Source organism: Dermochelys coriacea, chromosome 3, assembly GCF_009764565.3.
Source record: "Dermochelys coriacea isolate rDerCor1 chromosome 3, rDerCor1.pri.v4, whole genome shotgun sequence".
NCBI lineage: Eukaryota > Metazoa > Chordata > Testudines > Dermochelyidae > Dermochelys > Dermochelys coriacea.
The window spans coordinates 134,782,549-134,801,527 of record NC_050070.1 but is presented as its reverse complement, the minus strand read 5'-3'; the positions used below and the strand labels follow the sequence as shown (position 1 = coordinate 134,801,527).

The window sequence follows — 18,979 nt, the reverse complement described above, 5'->3', positions numbered from 1 at the left end:
TCTCAAAGACACTGCAATTCATGCATAGCTAGAGGCTGTTTTTTTTTTAAGTTATCAAATAAAAAAAATTGAGGTTCCCCAACCATAAATTCAACTGACAATCTTTGTATCATAATTGTATTTGAAGGCATACTGGATGTGAGGTCTGCACAGTAACATAATAGAAATACTCATTGGCCACAGCTGTTCTAATTTTTTTAAGAAGTGGTTCTCCTTAAGTGGTTTCAGTTTTGCTAGCCGTCATTTTAATCTTGCTTGCAACAGCATTCCTTCAAGAGGGGCATTCAGTAATCAATTATCAGATATGTTACCACGACAGGAAGAAAAACACCCCTCATTTTGGCCAGGTCTACACTACAAACTTCTATCAGTATAACTACGTCGCTCAGGGGTGTGGAAAATCTACACCCTTGTGGTCGGTATAACTATGTCGCTAACCGCGGCCTCGACAGCTCTATGTCAACAGGAAAGTGTCTCTTGTGGACACAGTGACCGCCTCTCGGGCAGGCGAAGTAACTATGCCAACCGAAGAAGCTCTTCACTAAAGAGCTACAGCTTTTTAAGTGTAGACCTGTCCTTTATTGTACTGCTAAATCCTCTCCAACATCTGCTGTCCATTTGGTTTCCACATTTTTAACTCCAAGTGCTTTCACAGAGCAAATACTGTGCCATGTACAAAGAAATGCAACCAGCATAATATAACTTGGCACACACACTGGCTGCTTTATTAGAGGTCATTCATGAATTCGATGGGCTGTACTGACTCAGCCTCTTTTCTGCACAGAGTGAGCAATGGAGGGATCATGGGAATGGCAGTATCTCTGCAAAAGGCTAGCTATTTCTTCCACTGACAAAAAAAGCTGTAGAACATGGAACACGTTTTAAGGCTTTGTTCACTGTGGCATTTTCAACCACTGAGTGGCGAAATTTTTACTTATTTTGTGTAAAGAAAAGAGAGAGCATGCAACAACATCAAGTCATACTGAAGCAGATCTTAAAGAGGAAAAACTTGGGCTATGAGGGAGTGATGCCTAACAAACAGAGCAGGGAACTAAAAGTCAGGCTTCATGGGTTTGTATTCCTGATGGTGGCAATGATTCACTGGTGGAGCTTTCACAAATTATTTAATCTCTGACTCAGTTCACTCATGCATATGAAAATACTATCATTTTACCACACAAGCTGCAGGCTATAACAGTACTACTTTACCTTACACTAGGGCATATGCTTTTTCAGATCCAACGACAAAAGGTGCTACAGAAATGTAAAGCGCTATTCCCAGCTCCCACATATCTAGCCATGTGCCCAGATACAAAGTTCAGATCTCTGTTGCAAATGATCAAAAAGTTAGTGTTCAGAGCTGTTGGTTTGGGCTCACCTCTGAGGGTACTTGCTAAAGTAGAGAGTGCTTTGATAACAATATATGAAATTCAGGAAGATGGAAATTATTTTCAGACTTTACTGTTTTAGGCCCTGATCCTGCAACTGGATTCGATAGGTTGGACTCCTGCATCCATATGGCTCTGTCTGCAGGATCAGAGTCTTACTTTTTAATTGTAGATGGATAGGAGGAAAATGCAAACGAACAGTAATGAAGGAGTCAGCAAACATTTCCTCTACCTAGGATTTGTTTTTTTTCTTACCAACACGAAAACGGTTGTGCAAATTCTTCAGCATCCTGTGGTATTAACAGTCTATTGCTCACTAACCTGGAACTACATTTATTATGCATGAGCAGAGCACTGAGCTCTTTATGTCTAAATGGACATGCAAATACAGCTAAGTAAACTAAAATAAATTCTCTTATGGCTGTCTCAACAGCAGGTAGGAATGTTTTCATGCCATGGTTTAATTATTGTGGTTGGGTTACATCATTTTGCTCCTTCTCACTGCATCACGCTTAGGATTTACAACAGTTTAGTCATATTAAGAAGTCAAATGTTTAAAAGCCTTTGATTCTTGCAGTGATTATTTTGCATTACTGGTTGAGTCAACATTCTGATTTTAAATTATTTTTCAGGAAGTCTTAAGTAAAACTTCATAGCAACAAGTGTGCTGTTCTGGCATGAAAAGTATATGAGGCTGTTTTAAACTTTAAATTTAATTGGGCATGAGGCTGCATTATCGACTAAAGCATCTGAATGTTTTAGAAAAGAGTGAAAGTATTTCTATGGTGTCTTAAGGTCTTTCTCGCTTTAGGCTGTAAGCTCCTAGGGGCAGAGACCATATCTTTGTATGGCATGGAACAGTCCCACGTGCATATTTTAAAATTTGTTTAGAAAAGTGACAACTTTTCCAACTTAAAAATATATTTCAAAATATTTTTTTAGCTGAGGCACTTAGGTCAGAACCAAAGTCCAATAAAATCCCTTTTATTGTTATTGTTGTTATTGGAAAAACTCCCACTGACTTTAATGGTCTTTTTATAAGGCCATAGTACAGCCAGATTTTGGGTGTGCATGTATGTGTGTGTGTGTGTGTGTGTGTGTATGTATATGTGTATATATATATATATATATATATATATATATATATATATATATATATATATATATATATATATAAATACATACAGCAAACAATTCACAGCAGGGTGAGCTCCTACTCCCACCAGGGCCTCATTTCTATGGAAATTTTTTTGGAAGGGTGGAGGCCTTAGTTTCAGATTTTGCCCCAAACATCTGTGCAGCCTGGCTACCGCTTTGAAATTCAATTCATAAGTTGCAGACACAGATTTCCAACTTTGCCAGGGACATGACCAGGACATGGGCAGTCAGGTCTAATGGTCAGAGACATGGGGTGGAAAGGCCTGGTAGTTAGAGCAGAGCAGAGCAGAGCTGGAATCAAGAATCAGGACCACAGGATAGCTGGGGGCTGTAGTTGATGTCAGAGCGGATGGCCGGAGCCAGGGATTAGAAGCCAAAATGTCAGAGCCAATGGGTAAACTGTAGATGTGGTTAGGAAGTGGAATTAAGGATGGAGAAGGGCTGGGATTGAAGCAGGCACAAAAGCAAGCTGGGCAGGAGCAGGCGGACACAGGAAGCTGGACCAAGCGCAGCTGCCGGTATAAATGCATTAAGCAGCCAGTGAGCTCTGGCTGCTGATGGGTCGAGTAGCAAATAGTTCCATCCTTCCAAGGTGCAGGAAGTGCAGTGAGGCAGCCTCTGCCAGGATCAGCTGTGCTCAGGAAGAGAAGAGGCAAAAGCAGGCATGCACCTGTGATTGAATTCCCAGAAGGCTAAGTGGTCACAATTTTCTATAAGTTAATTTTTTTTTAAACAAAACAAAAAACTACCACATTTTTAAACAGTGTAAAAAAAACTTCCTGAAAAATCTTTGCACTCATTTTATGCGTTTCATTGCACATTTGTATATCAAAGCCTGAACTTTAAGCATTCACTGATGCTGGTACAAATAGAGTAACTTAGCTTAATTGCATTTATAATTTGTTGTCATCTTAATGGCTTACAGACATATCAATTATAATTACAAGCATTCATTTGACACCCACCACTATGGCATGTAAGCATGTTAAAAGGTTTGAGTCATTTATGATTTTAGTAAGGGAGATCAAACACTATACACCCACCTCCCCTCCCTTGCCTGCAGCTTATTAAGAAAACCAGGTTTTCATCAGTCTGGAAAGCCTAGCCAAAGAGCTGCATCTTGCAGCTCCTTCTAGAAGTGATCAGGTTAATGCTTTACTGTATTTTTGCATGGAGTGAAGTGTAAAGACAGGATGCCATTAATGAGAGAGCTCATCCAACAGTACCCACAATAGTCACTCTTGGGACATACATTTCTAGCACTTTTCAACAGTGATCATATGCAGGCTGGAGATGGTGAGACAATCCGGGAGCCTCGACCAATTATGGTTGATATATCGACCAGCACGTTGAACGTCACCAGGTGGTTGATTGGTAACCAGTGCAGTGAACAAAGCATGAATATGCCTGTTCTGCTCAGAACACAAGCAGCATATTTAAAAAAAAACCATTTGAATCCCATAATTTAGGTTGGGTGAAATTCTGTGCTGCACAGGAGCCAGCTTCCTCAAAGCCCTGGGGGCGCTCAACTGCCCACTCTGCCCCAGACCCGCCCCACCAACCTCTTCCCCCAAGCCTTCACCCCTGCCCAGTTTGGCTCTCTTCCCTGCCCCCCCTCCCCGGGCCTCCTGCATGCCACAGAAAAGCTGATTGTGGCAGGTGGGAGGGAGAGGAGTTGATCAGCAAGGCAGCAGACGGGGCATTAGGAGTGGGGGGAAGCTGGCTGCCGGTGGATGCTAAGCACCCACTTTTTTTTCCCTGTTGGGGCTCTAGCCCATGCTGTGCTGCACCTCTTGGAAGTGCAGCGCAGAGTTTGTAGCTAAGGTTTATTAATCTCCGTTCCCACCCGATCCTGGGTTGCTTTGTAGCCCCTGATGTAAAAGAAGGTAAATGGGATGACCCGGGTAATTATAGGCCTTTCAGTCTGACATCAATCCCAGGCAAGGTAATGGAGCAGCTGATTTGGGACTCAAAGAATTAAAGGAGGGTAATATAATTAATGCCAGTCACCATGACTTTATGGAATATAGGTCTTGTCAAAACTAACTTGATACTTTGAGGATTACAAGTTTGGTTGGAAAAGGTAATAGCATTGACATAATATACTTAGACTTCTGTAGAACATTTGACATGGTACCGCATGATAATTTTGATTAAAAACCCATAAGATAATAAATTAACATGGCACACATGATTAAAAGCTGGCTAACTGCTATGTCTCAAAATATAATCGTAAACTGTGAATCCTCATTTAGGAACCAAAAAAATGTAGGTCATACTTAGAGAAAGAGCAAACTATCATGAGACACTGACTCTGAAAAAAGATTTGGAGGTTGTGGTGGATACTCAGCTGAACATGAGTTCCCAGTGTGATGCTGTGGCCAAACAGGTGAATGCAATTCTTAACGCATGACCAATAATTTCAAATGGGAGTAGAGAGGTTATTTTACCTCTGTATTTGGCACTTGGGCAACCACTGCTGGAATCCTGTGTCCACAAATCAAGAAGGATGTTGATAAATGAGAAGGTTCAGAGAAGAGCCATGAGAATAATTAAGGGATTAGAAAGCATGCCTAACAGTGATAAGCTAAATAGATGGAGCTTCTTGAATCTAAAACAGAAGGTTAAGGGGTGATTTAATCACTACCTACATAAAGAACAAATATTTGATAATGGGCTCTTCAGTCTAGCAGAAAAAGGTATAAAAACAATCCAAGGGTTGGAAGTTGAAGCTAGACAAATTCAGACTGGAATTAAGGCATGATTTTTTACCAGTGAGGGTAACTAACCAGGCGTTGTGGTAGATTCTCCATCACTGACAATTAAAAAAAGGATGTTTCTCTAAAAGCTCTGCTTGAGGAATGATTGTGGGGAAGTTTTATGGCCAGTGCTATACAGGAGGTCAGACTAGAGGATCACAATGGTCCCTTCTGGCCTTGGAATCTATGTAGTTCAGACAATCCTGGGGCCCTGTGTAAGTCACAGTGGCTTCCCGGTGGTTCATGGGCTGTAGTGCTTCCTGAAGTCTCCACAGCATTACATGCTGCAGCCTTGCCCGTGACACACCCCTAGGCCTGCCCACATCATGCCTATGCCAGAGCTTACAAGGGGCTCCTCAGAAGGCAATCTTATGGCTGTCTTCCTCAGTTACTGTGCAGTGGAATCTTCCCCCTGCCAGAACCTGGTCTTTTAGGGCCTCTTTATACCACTCTAGCCCTTTCACCAAGCGTACAGGGACCAGGATCATATCGTCCTTTATATTTTAGATGATTTTACTTTGTGTCAGGAGGAAAAACAGTAAGACCGACTAGTCAACTGGGCCCAAGACAAAACACCTGGGTGATTTTCAGATATAGCCAAAGCAAAGTCCGATATAGTAGCCAAGCTCAGATGTTACAAAAATGGAGGATTGAGACTTAAGCCCAGATTCAGAAGGTGCTTAAGCATGTGCTTAACTTTACATATGAACAGTCCCATTCAGTAAAAGACAGAAACAAAATCAGTTCACCTTGGATATGCAGGAAATAATCACTGCTGTACACAGTCTTCAAATACAGTGAGCATAACATCCAGAGGAATTTATATCACAATATTTCACCCTGTGGATAGTTAGGAGGGAAAATACTTCCTGTAGAAAAAGCTCCCAAGATATTTAAAATATTTTACCTTATAACTTGCACACACACATGGTGTGCAAGCTGAATTTGAAAACACACAATCCAAAATAAAAAGCTAATCAAATATTGCTTCCGTATTTCCAGGCCTGCCTTATGAAATGTGAAGTCTGACATTTGACACTTGCCAGTGCTGGATATTAACTCCAGCATGGCCCCCATTCCAGAGGCTTACTAAATGTTTTCCAATATATAAGCCCAACCCTGGGAACATAGAACTTTTGGGGTCCCAATGGCACAGAAAAGAACGATGCTGGCAAATACTGCTGTCAGGTGGTTTGCTTTGTTTTGTTTTTTTTAAGATACCTGAATATAGAATACACAAAGTTTGCATGAGAATAAAAATCCCCAAAATGAAACAGCTAGTATGAGAAACCAGTAGTGAAAAGTAAAACAAAATACTGAAATAAAATTCACATGAACAAAACCTTACATCAATTCTGCACAACAGTGAACAATGAAAGAGGAAATAATAATTCATTAAAAACCTCTTTTTCTACATTTCTCTTGTGCCTGAAAACCATTAATAGCCTTCCCCTCCCCCCCACAATAGACTTGCCCGTCTCTCACTTTGGGCCAGATCCATCTCCCATTGAAATCAGTACAAACAGGTACTTATGGACTTCAAAGGGAACAGGATTGAGCTCCTTCAGTGGATTCTTTTTCCATAAGTACAAAAACATGCTCTCATTTATTTATAGTTGGGGAACCCCCAACTCCTTTACACTGTATTCATTGTTGAAGAACAATCTCTACTTTTGGAGGTTTTTTATATTTTATATAGATATAGATTTATAAAACCCAAAATTTATACACACACAATTCCTTATTCGTATTCACATTTGTGATTTTAATTAACACTTGTCTTTTGGCATCTCAATGCTTCAGTGTTTGAGCTGCAAACAGTGCAGGAGAGTATTTAACTACAAATGAAAAGAACAGTTTTCAGTCAAGTTGCAAACAACCCCACAAGTTCTAATTTTTTTAAACTAAATTTTGATTACAAATTAACCTAATGTACTTTTAGAAATGAAAGTAGATATTCTGAAACTAGTTTCTCTCTAGATATCATTAAGTTTCCGTTTACAAAAATAAAAATGAGCAGTATGATGTATTCTTTTAATTAAAATTTTAAACATCTAACTCTGAATTTCTCAGAAAAATTCAGCCTTTACTTGTGGCCTTGAAAAACAAAGGTCTCAGTATGCAAAAAAAGCAGCTGTGAAAGAGTTTTTCAAGATTATTTAATTACCTGAATCCATGTCTCTAAATTAAGGAGTGGCACAGAAGCAAGCTTTATAACACTGAAAAGTAGGATGGAATTTGCAGGCACATTTTAACCTTTTCATTTCAGGTTCCTGCAGTTTTTAACAACTCTAGAACACGTGTTCAATATGTGGTGCAGTGGAGGTACTTCAGGAGCAAAGCTAGTGCTTTCTGATCTCTTATAAGATCATGTTTATTTTAAAATGATATTAAATTATATTACATTTGGGAACACTCTGGGCCCACTTATAGTCACTCCACTCACTTTATGGTTTAGATGGAAAGAGGACATAGGGAGCTCTTTTCTGTTTTAGCACTCAGGGATTTGTCACAAAGTTTGGCCACAGGGTAGGTGAACAGAAAGGAAAGAGGCAGCCGGTGCCTCCATATGGAATGTGACTTGGGGAAAGCCACAACCCAGCTTCTCTGCATGTATAGCAGGTGTAACCCCCGCCAGTCCAATCCTGCAGGCAACAGGGGACACTTGCTGCCTGGCACAGTCCATTCCCCCAGTAGTTCCAGTGACTGCTGCCTGAGCACTGCACCTTCTCTGATCCTGTTCAATCCTCTGTGTAGGTGAGAAAAAGAAGCAGAAACATTTTGCTGAAGTTGATAATGCTTGTGGCCCAGAGACAGTGAAGAGTAATCTCTAACACAGAGTACACATTCGTGAGTAAACTCAGCAGGTTCAGATTTGTGGTTTGGAGACCATAGACATCCCTCATATTAAATCTCTGTATATGAAAACCTATTAAGTCACTATCTCCAGAATAAAGAAAATCCAGCGAATGTTGTAACAAAGCTTCAGTAACTTTTCCCGGCACAGCTATTTGTAAAGTTTTATTTCATTTCTATCACCTCACTGCTAAATGCTTAACTAGAACCACATAGCTGCCCACCTTTAAAACAAATTGAAAACAGATAAATTAAAAAGCTGGGATGTTAGACTAAGAACCATGCTGATGTCAGACATTTCTCCTAACATCTTTTGATTCATTACCAGTTACCAAGGTTTGGCTTTGGTTCTCTCTGGAGCTGTATTCAAAATTGGAATTTTGTAGAAATTATGAACAAAATTGTGTTTGTCATTTTGAAGTTAAAAACAACATGCACTCAAAAGTTATACTAAGGATTGTATTCATTTCTCATGTCATGATGTCCAGGGAGTAGTGTGCAGATGCCCCTATCACAATGAGGATGTACATACAGAAATAGATCAAACTTCCAGGATAGTTCCATTATTAAGAAGGGTCTTTTTAAAAATATATATATATATATATATATATATATATATATATATTTTGGCTTATATTGGTTAAGAATTAAGTTGATGCTGCAGGATGGATCTCTACACTGTTTATTCACCTATCATGTAATAGGACCAGGCATTAGTGTTGTAAGAAAAAAAAAAATTGGGCATTTTCAACATCCACCCACTCTCAACAACAACCTGTAGTGCAGTATTACAGTCTTGAGGCCACATGACACCTTGTCACAGTAGCTGATTAGTAATTTGGTAAAGTGGGTATTTTTGGTCATCTTTCTGACTGGCCTTTTCTGAGATGGTATTATTTATCTTTTGAGTTTGACACGTAATAGTTTGGTGGGGGGAGGGGGTTCTGCATTTTTTATAGTAAGCACCTCCCCCTTTTATGACTAGCTTCATAGTATGGGGACAAGAAAACTGTTAATTGTTGTTAGGTTTCAGAGTAGTAGCCGTGTTAGTCTGTATTCGCAAAAAGAAAAGGAGTACTTGTGGCACCTTAGAGACTAACAAATTTATTTGAGCATAAGCTTTCGTGAGCTACAGCTCACTTCATTGGATGCATTCAGTGGAAAATACAGTGGGGAGATTTACACACACACACACAGACACAGACAGACACACACACAGAGAACATGAAACAATGGGTTTTATCATACACATTGTAAACAGAGTGATCACTTAAGATAAGCTATTACCAGCAGGAGAGGGGGAGGGGGGAAAGGAGGAAAACCTTTTATGGTGATAATCAAGGTAGGCCATTTCCAGCAGTTAACAAGAACGTCTGAGGAACAGTGGGGTCAGGGGGGAGAAATAACATGGGGAAATAGTTTTACTTTGTGTAATGACCCATCCACTCCCAGTCTCTATTCAAGCCTAAGTTAATTGTATCCAGTTTGCAAATTAATTCCAATTCAGCAGTCTCTCCTTGGAGTCTGTTTTTGAAGTTTTTTTGTTGAAAGATAGCCACTCTCAGGTCTGTAATCGAGTGACCAGAGAGACTGAAGTGTTCTCCGACTGGTTTTTGAGTGTTATAATTCTTGATGTCTGATGTGTGTCCATTTATTCTTTTACGTAGTTTACGTTGAACTGAACTTTATCAGGAGTGAAGAGCAACTGAAAGTTTTGCTTTTACAAAAATTTCTATTTTCCCCCATTGATTTAAATAGGTCTTATCTCTGTTACAAAGCAAACACCAAAAAGTATTACAGGACAAAGTTAGGTCTTACTACCTCAACTTAGGGCTCTATTACATGGGTTTATGGGGACCAAATAATTTGTAGTGTGCTACATTATTACAATGGGCCCTTGGAATATAAAAACACTGCTACTTTTTAATGTTTCCTTATAATTCAGTCCTTCCAGATGTTTAATCATTTTTGTTGTTTTTCTCAAAATTCCCTCCAATTTGTCAATAACTTTCTGGTAATAAGATGTTCAGAACAATGCAGCATTCTAGGCATGTCTGTCCAGGACGATATAGATTGTGACCTTGCTAGACCATGATGGGGTTTCTCTGCACGTACACTGCCTTCCCCAGCTCTGCACTGCAGCCTCAAATTTACACACCCGTTATCTCAAAGTCTTTGAGGAAAGCTAGATGCAAACAAGGAAAAAGAAAAAGGGTAGATTCTTTAGAGCCAGCAGAAGGAGCAGAAAATGGGTAGGCAGGAAGGGAACATGGGGGAAAAATTACCTAATAGTGAAATCCCTAGCAAAGGGCATAAAGATAGGGGATGTCAACTGCCTATATTTTACCTGACTGCCTATTATTATTTTTAAATAATATTTTACCTGACTGCCTATTTCACATACTCCTTGCATTTATGTGTAGGCACACTATTTTTAACAATTATTTTTAGTCACCCTTTTTATTTTCTACTTCAGGTCACCTTCATCTCCACATTGTTCAAGTGAAAGAACATACCAGATTTTTTTTTTAATTAAAATCTTTCTCCTCTATACTCTTTCTACTTAATTTAAAGCTATGTAACAAGCCCTGTCAGCTTTGAACCCAGGAAATGGGTATCCTGTCAATAAGTGATGATCATCCAATCCATTCTGCTCACAGAAAGCATTTCAGTGCTCCATTAATACAAAATCATCCTCTTCACAACACAGGGCTATTCACTGGTTGGTCTAAGCATTAGTATTCTTTTTCCTGCATTTGCCCTTACTGTTTTGGGGGAGGGGGGGGGAAGAGAGGAGGAAGATAGTTTAGATGTACAACAATTTTTAACTTCTGAATGTTGAAAACAGTTATGTTTCTTAATACATAGTGAAGAGGACAACTGTGATGCTTCCCAGCGGTACCCAGGGTTGCGAGACACCTCACCACTACCTTCCCTTAGCCTAAGGAAGTCTAATCTGTGCTGTGTGGATCAGCTCCCTGAAACAATCAGCCTCTGGCAGCACAAGCATTACCTTCCAGGCCTCACTTTCTTCGTACAGGTACCAACAGGTGCATACCAACCCGAGTCCTCGGGGAGTTTCCTGCAGAGTCCAGCCCCTAATCTGTTGAACACTCACAGAAGTACCAGGCCTGCTATTCCCAAAGAAACAGAACACATCAACTTTTGAACTATTGTACACATACAATATTATTAATGTTTGTTATGGTAGTGCCTACAGACCTATGAAAAATGGGGCCCCATTGTGCTAGGCCCTGTATATATACTGCAAACTAAAATAATAAAACAGATTGTTTTTTAAACATAAATGGAACAACATTTTTATTTTCCTCGCTTCAAGATTCCATCCAAAACCCTGTGGATTGGATTCGGCCCACTGAAAGAAGTACAATTCTCTCCCCTTCTGACAGTGATGGATTCATTTTAATTCCAAACATACAGAGGAAATATTTCAGAGTAGCAGCCATGTTAGTCTGTATCCGCAAAAAGAACAGGAGTTCTTGTGGCACCTTAGAGACTAACACATTTATTTGACCATAAACTTTCGTGGGCTACAACTCACTTCATAGAGAACATGTGTTTCATGTTCTCAGTGTATATAAAATGGTCCTGCTGTATTTTCCATTGCATGCATCCGATGAAGGGGGCTTTAGCCCACAAAAGCTTATGCTCAAATGAGTGTGTTAGTTTCTAAGGTGCCACAAGTACTCCTGTTTTTTAGAGGAAATATTGCTGCCGCTTATGTTTTGGACTTATATGCCTTTTGACTGCCGTTGACTAAGTTTTGAAAGGTCATTAAAAAGAGGTTTCAAAAAGTTTATTAATATATGGGATGACTGCACGTATGTTCAAGAATTCACCTTTGAGGGTCTCTGTGATCTAATCAGCTAAACTCTTGAGGCCTTATGCAGATATGCAGTTGGGAGGGGAGGATAATGAACTGTAAATGATACAGCTGAGTCCAAAACGAAATCCTACTGCTTTGTTTATTTGAGTGGTGCTGAACTTTTTGTACGTTTCCTCATCCCTAATGTAAAACTTATCAAAGCTATTAAGAACCATATTTCAGTTTTCTGGATTAATATTTTTATTTTATTAAGAGATTATCAGAAAGAAAAAAGTATATAGGATTAGATATCAAAATGTATAATATTTTCCATAATGTATCGGAATACTGTATAACAAAATATAAATTTGAAGATTAAAAATACCTCTTAAATACTTAACATAACATTTTAATATTCTCCAATAGATAAGAACACTCAGTTTCACTGATTAGGAATGAAGATATTGCATTGTAGTGTTACAGTATAAAGTCCACACAATTAAGTACTTGGGCTTATAACTCTTCAGTGTATGTGACAAATTTACAAATTACTGAAAAACTAGAGGTTCAGTGTGTTAAATTACTAAAATTATCATTCCAAATCTTCAGTTATTGTCTTAGAAATCACTGATGTTGCTACTAAACTTATGCTGCTTGTAATTTAAAAACCTTATTTCTGTAAAATGTTTAACTGCATATATGCCAAACATTTCACTTACATTTCTTGTTATCCCAAAGATTATCATAACTAAACGAAAAGATAAGTACAAACCTCTGTAGTGAATACTTAATGTTTTACTATAAAAACATTCATATTAGTTAAACCACATAGCATATTTTCAACATCAAAAATTTATTTATTTAAAATAGGCAATATTTGTTCTAATCTGACAGTAAGTATCAGAGTCAGACCAGGTAAATACACTGTGATTCATTAAATAGCATTCTCGTTATCAGCTGATATCTTTAATGGAAAAGGGAATTGCTTACTACCAAACTTGCATCTTTTCTAACAGTATCAAAATACTGCCAAGACACTCATTTAATGGAAAAGTATTCAATTTTAAGGGAGTTTTCAAAAGCATCTCACACTTATGAAAGAGGACACTTATTTGTTTCAATGATCACTTAAAACTTGGCCATTCAAATCATCCCAGTCCAACCTTCCTGGCACATATACCTATACTGTCCGTTAAAGGGACACTGTCAACTTAAATTTGATGCAAAATTTAAAATTTGTAAAAAGCAAGATTTTATAAAACCTAAAACAACAAAATTTCCACAACTTTTAAAAAATCCCAATGAAAATAGCTGTTTTTAAGCAAGTATACATTCTCCTGTAGTGATGTAGACTTAGAGTACACCAGGAATTTTAAATTGAAATTGACTACATAAACAAAAATGAAAATTGCTTCATTGATTTTCATTATTCAAACTGAAAGAAATGCAAACAAACAAACAAACAAAAAAACAAATAAGAACACTGAGCCAGATTTTAAAAGATATTTAGATGCCTAAAGATGTGGATAGGCATCTATTCGGATTTTCAAAAGCACCTAGGTGTCTAGCTCCCTTTGATTTCATGGAGTTAGGGCCATAGGCACCCATCTGCACTTTTAGGGGCCTAAATACCTTTAAAAATCTGGCCCACAGTGACAATTAGGTTGTATTTTTAAAGATGTTTCACTTTTAAGAATTTAAAGTGTTAAGTAACATGGGTAAAGCAATTTGTGTTGGCAGCACAAATTCTACTCTCAGTCACAAGGGTCTGTCTACACAGGGATAAAAAATCCGCAGCAGGCATGGGTCAGCTGACTCAGGCTCCTGGGACTCAGGCTGTGGGGCTAAAAATTGCTGTGTAGATGTTTGGGCTCGGGGAGTTCTGGGACCCTGTGAGCCCAAGTCTGTCAGCTGACCCAGGTCAGCCATGGCTATCTTTTATCCCTGTGTAGATATACCTTCAATTCCCCTTAAATAGGGGGTTTGTTGGGTGGTGTAGAGTCACACAGCAGCTGCAGTATCACTCAGAGACCCCCTGTAGTATCCTCACAAAGGGAACATTTCCAGGGTACCTCTTCACTCTGGCTATCCCCATCTGCCAGAATGGACCCTTGGAGCCATGGGCAGGTGGGCATAAATTAAAGATTTGGGGAAAATACCCATGGCCAGTCACAGATTCCAGGGGCTGTGAAGGTGAGTAAAGCCACACTTGGTGCAGCTCATGGTGGAGGAACCAAGCACAGTTCAGACATAGCTCAGAACCTGGGCCATGAATTTTAAGCTGACTGTATCTCTTTAAGAAAAAAAATGTTAGTGTGTTTGAGCTAGTAGCCCACAAGTAGGCAGATGGATCAAAACTTAACTACATAGTAAACATCTTGGGGCAGATACAATGGCATAGTTCAAACAAATAAGTAGACAACACAATTTTGGCAGGCACTCCCTTAATATGAATAGCAAGAGTACCCAAAATGAAAGCATATGCTGAATTAGTTATGGGTGTGTTCTTTTTCCAGTTATACAGGATGAGCAGTTTTTTCCACTGTGAAAAGAAACTTGCCCTCACTAAGTGACTTTATACATAATGAGAGATCATGACGACAGAACCTGGGTTCTGATTCTCTACAGCATTACTCTAATATTACACCAGCATAAGCTCCTTGATTTCAGTGGAGTTACACCAGCATAACGCTATGGTGAAATCAGGCCCCTGAAGTTTTCAGTTTTCTTCCATTTACCACCAAATCATACACCAGTGGAGATACTATGGTTTTATACTTATGTAACTGGGAACAGAATCATGGCCAATGGTATTACGTCAGCACAAATGAGAAAATAAGTTACCTTGATTTATGTAAGACTGAGAAGCACTATCTTTTCCACACCAGCATTCCTCCCACCCCCCCAATCTATCTAACCTCCCCACTGAGCACTGTAGAAAAAGGAGAAAAGGCCAGGATGGCTACAATCCCCACTACTGATTTGAGACCCCCCCAAAGGAGCTGTGACACTCCCCCCTCCCCCCCAACTACCGATGCCAAATATAAACCAAGAACGCAAAGTGGTTTGAACAGGTACTTTAGTAAATGTTGCCAATTATTCTCCTCTCCACAAACAAACCCAGCAACCCTTTTTGCAAGGCAGGGAAACCCTCTGTTCACCCTTGACAAAAAGCAGCAGTTTGAATAAAACTCTTCTGGTTTATGCAATGCTAATAATAATAATAATAATCAAAGCAAATACTATCCATTTGGCTGCCACTTAAGTTTTCTTGACAAGAAGACTGGACCTCGGGATGTAAAGGAGTTTCCTTTGTTCTCTGGCCCTTAGCTCCCGAGAGAGAGAGAGAGAGAGAGAGAGAGAGAGAAAGAAAGGCCCTAGGAGGGGTTCTTCTCCCCGGGATTCTGTGCACCTTCCACAAGAGTGGAAAAGAGTACCAGAAACTGGAGAGGGTCACGGGGACAGATGGGATGGGAATGAAGAGGTGCTAGTGCAGGGATACGGGGTCCTGTGGGGGACGGGAGGAAGGCGGCGTCTGTGGGTGCAGGAAAGGGATAGAGAAGGAAGCCCCAGGTGCAGGTGGATGGTCCCTGCACGCAAGGAAATGAAGGGGTGGGGAGAGATGCAGCAGGCCTTGGATGCAGAGGGGATAGAGGCGCCCTGGGTGCAGGGGGATGGGGCAGTCCCTGAGTGCAGAGAGAGGGGTTGGGAGATGAAGACAGAGCAGCCCATGAGTGCAGAGGAGATAAAGGCGGGGGGCTGGGGGGGAGATGAAGTGCGGGGGGCTGAGGGGGGGCGATGAAGACAGAGCAGCCCATGAGTGCAGAGGAGATAAAGGCGGGGGGCTGGGGGGGAGATGAAGTGCGGGGGGCTGAGGGGGGGCGATGAAGACAGAGCAGCCCATGAGTGCAGAGGAGATAAAGGCGGGGGGCTGGGGGGGGAGATGAAGTGCGGGGGGCGAGATGAAGACAGAGCAGCCCATGGGTGCAGGCGGGAATGGAGAAGCCCTGGCTGCAGAGGGGCGAGGAGGCGGTGGGCGCGGAGAGGGGCCCCTTACCCGTGGTGGAGAGCACGGTGCTGGCGAAGAAGAGCGCGGAGGTGAAGTCCCAGTTCCAGTTGCCCGAGGCGTTGCCCAGCACGGACACGCCGTAGTTGCTGGCCTCCAGCACCCGCCGCAGGAACTGCTCCAGCTGCTGCTCGGACAGGCACTCGTGCTCCTCCAGGAAGCGCCGCTTCAGCTTGCGCAGCTCCTGGCGCAGCAGGTCCTCGTAGGGCAGCTCCACCGAGGAGAAGACCACGGCGCCGAAGAGCAGGTAGAGCAGGTAGCCCAGCACCAGGAAGGCGAAGCACCAGGCGGAGCGGTGCCGCTCCACCAGCCGCACGCACGAGCAGCCGGCCAGGGACGGCAGCATCTTCCGCCGCCGCAGACCCGGGGAGCCGCGCGGCAGGGCGGGGGCCTCCTCGCTCAAGCTGCGCCTGCGGGCCGGGCTCGCTCCGCAGCAGCCTCCGGGGCAGCGGCGAGGATCGGGATCGGGATCGGGATCCGGCCCGCCCTGGGAGGGGGGCGGGGGGGAGGAAACGGACTGGCCAGCGGCCCCCCCAAAGCCACACGCCGGCCCCAGCCGCTCCTCCGCTTCCTGTTTCCTTTCTGTGATTTTCAGCCGAAAAAGCGCCGCTGATGTGGCCCTCACGTGGTTTCCCGGCTCAGGTAACCGGCAATGGAGCCGCAGCAGCCGCCCTGCTCGGGGTAGATGCTATTTACTCCCGGGCGAGCTCGCACGCCCAGAGCCAAGCCCGCCCGGGGCTGAGCCCGTCCTCCCGCGCCTCGCATGCCCCCCCCCCGGGCACACAGAGGGCCCTGCTGCTATCTTGGGGTTGGCTCTAGGTAAGGAGCAGCTTGCCAAGGCTCTGTTGATAAACCCTGCCCCACAGCGAACTGACAGCTGGAAAGCGGAGGGGGGGTGCAAACAGACCGGGGGTGGGTGTGATCTGAAAGGCTTCGCTTCCTCCGCTAGCCCAAGGTGAGACGAGCAAGGGAAGTCTCCTATGACCCCGGCCGGTTCCGGAAACTTAGCCTGTCCCAGGGATGGGGGCCTCCGCGTGCACGCAGCCATGAAGGGGCCAGTTCTGCCACTGCCACGATGCTGAATTCCTGAGGTATATCATGTATAACATCAAATTGGGGTGTAACTTTGGGGTTCTAAAGAAGTAACCTTCCTAGAAATGTATTATGTAGTCCCAGAAATCAATTAGCAGCAGTTCAGTGACACACCAGAGTCGGTCTCTAAGGTGCCACAAGTACTCCTTTTCTTTTTGCAAATACAGACTAACACGGCTGCTACTCTGAAATCTCAACCCAGTATCTTTCAGCAACACTAAATTGTCTTTAAATATATTTATTAGCTGTAAAACATTGATCCATAACGAACAGTGCTCCAGAAATCAGTAATGCTGATTAAATAATGAATGTTGTCTAAAAGAGTGCTCTATTACTATTTTGGTGTTATAAGACCATTCAGCTGACAAGGTCTCTAGGAGAAAAGGAGTACTTGTGGCACCTTAGAGACTAACAAATTTATTAGAGCATAAGCTTTCGTGAGCTACAGCTCACTTCATCGGATGCATTCTGAAGTGAGCTGTAGCTCACGAAAGCTTATGCTCTAATAAATTTGTTAGTCTCTAAGGTGCCACAAGTACTCCTTTTCTTTTTGCGAATACAGACTAACACGGCTGCTACTCTGAAGGTCTCTAGGGTTTAACATATGTGATTTGACTGAAGAAACTGGGCTGGTTCTCCTCGCAAGGGTGGAAACTTCATACTGACCTAATGGAAGGAGTTAAAAGCTATGGGGGAAATAGATACAAAAGTTGTAGGGTTCTCTTCACACTGGCAAAACAAGCAAGCAAACATCCAACCCCAAAATGGGGGAATGTGATTTCAAAATTAAGAGACCATGAGAAACCACAAATGACTTCAGGAAAGTTTGATTTAAGAGATATACATAAAGCAAAAGGAAAACATTGCAGACAATAAGAAAAGGAGTACTTGTGGCACCTTAGAGACTAACAAATTTATTAGAGCATAAGCTTTCGTGAGCTACAGCTCACTTCATCCAAATACATCCGATGAAGTGAGCTGTAGCTCACGAAAGCTTATGCTCTAATAAATTTGTTAGTCGTTAAATACAGAGTCATAAAACCTCGCTGAGTAATGACACACAACACAAACACACACCTGGGCTCATTTCCTCCAACAGCTTAATCATTAATTCCCCCAAATTCCAGATTCCTTATGTAATTAAAAACACCATTTAAATTAAAGCAATATTTTTTAGGCATTGGGCTTTCATCTTCATCAAATGCATTCAGCGTGACCGAGATACCGTAAATTGTTTCCAAAAATATAACAGCATCAAATAGATACTCTTCTGGTTATGAATAGGGGTGGACAAATGAGTTAGTTTAAATATAACAATCAACCTCCACCTTTTCTTAACCCCCAAAACAAATGTCCTTTTACAGTTAGAAACAGTTTAGTTAAGAATGCACCTCTTCTGAGGGCAATAGAAAACTGTACAGTTACCTCTGCTGTGACCAAACATTTACACAAACCTTCAATAGGATCCTACTGGACTCCAGCTACTTCCTCAGCTCTCCATTTTTGTGAATCAGTTACTCTCATACAGCCCCATGCCTGCCTACAGAGAGGCTCGAGTCTCTTTGCTGCCCCAAAATTTCACAGCTCTTAACTCTGTGACCTTTCCTCCAAAGATCATCAGAAATATGGGACATGAGAATCTGTCAGAGTATAACAGAGCTGGGCTTTTTCACTTAAGCATTCAAACTCTTGCTCTCAAATCAAACTTTCTTGAATTTTGAATTTTGACCAACACTGTGAAAGATAGTGTTTTAATACACAGCCCCCAAGTTATACATTTGTCTCAGAATCTGTACCAATCATGTAGTGAAATATTCCATAACAATGTATACAC

The 18,979-nt window shown here is 41.7% G+C and overlaps 1 protein-coding gene across 1 annotated transcript in view; it reads right to left on the bottom strand.

Annotated features, from left to right (window-relative positions):
• The window catches only part of KCNK1 (potassium two pore domain channel subfamily K member 1), a 44,273-nt gene extending 27,312 nt beyond the window's left edge, over positions 1-16,961 (bottom strand). The window contains exon 1 of the mRNA XM_038395732.2: positions 16,045-16,961. Coding sequence (XP_038251660.1) covers positions 16,045-16,399 — 355 coding nt within the window. The 5' untranslated portion in view covers positions 16,400-16,961. The remainder of the gene's footprint in view (positions 1-16,044) is intronic.
• Positions 16,962-18,979: the final 2,018 nt, after the last annotated feature.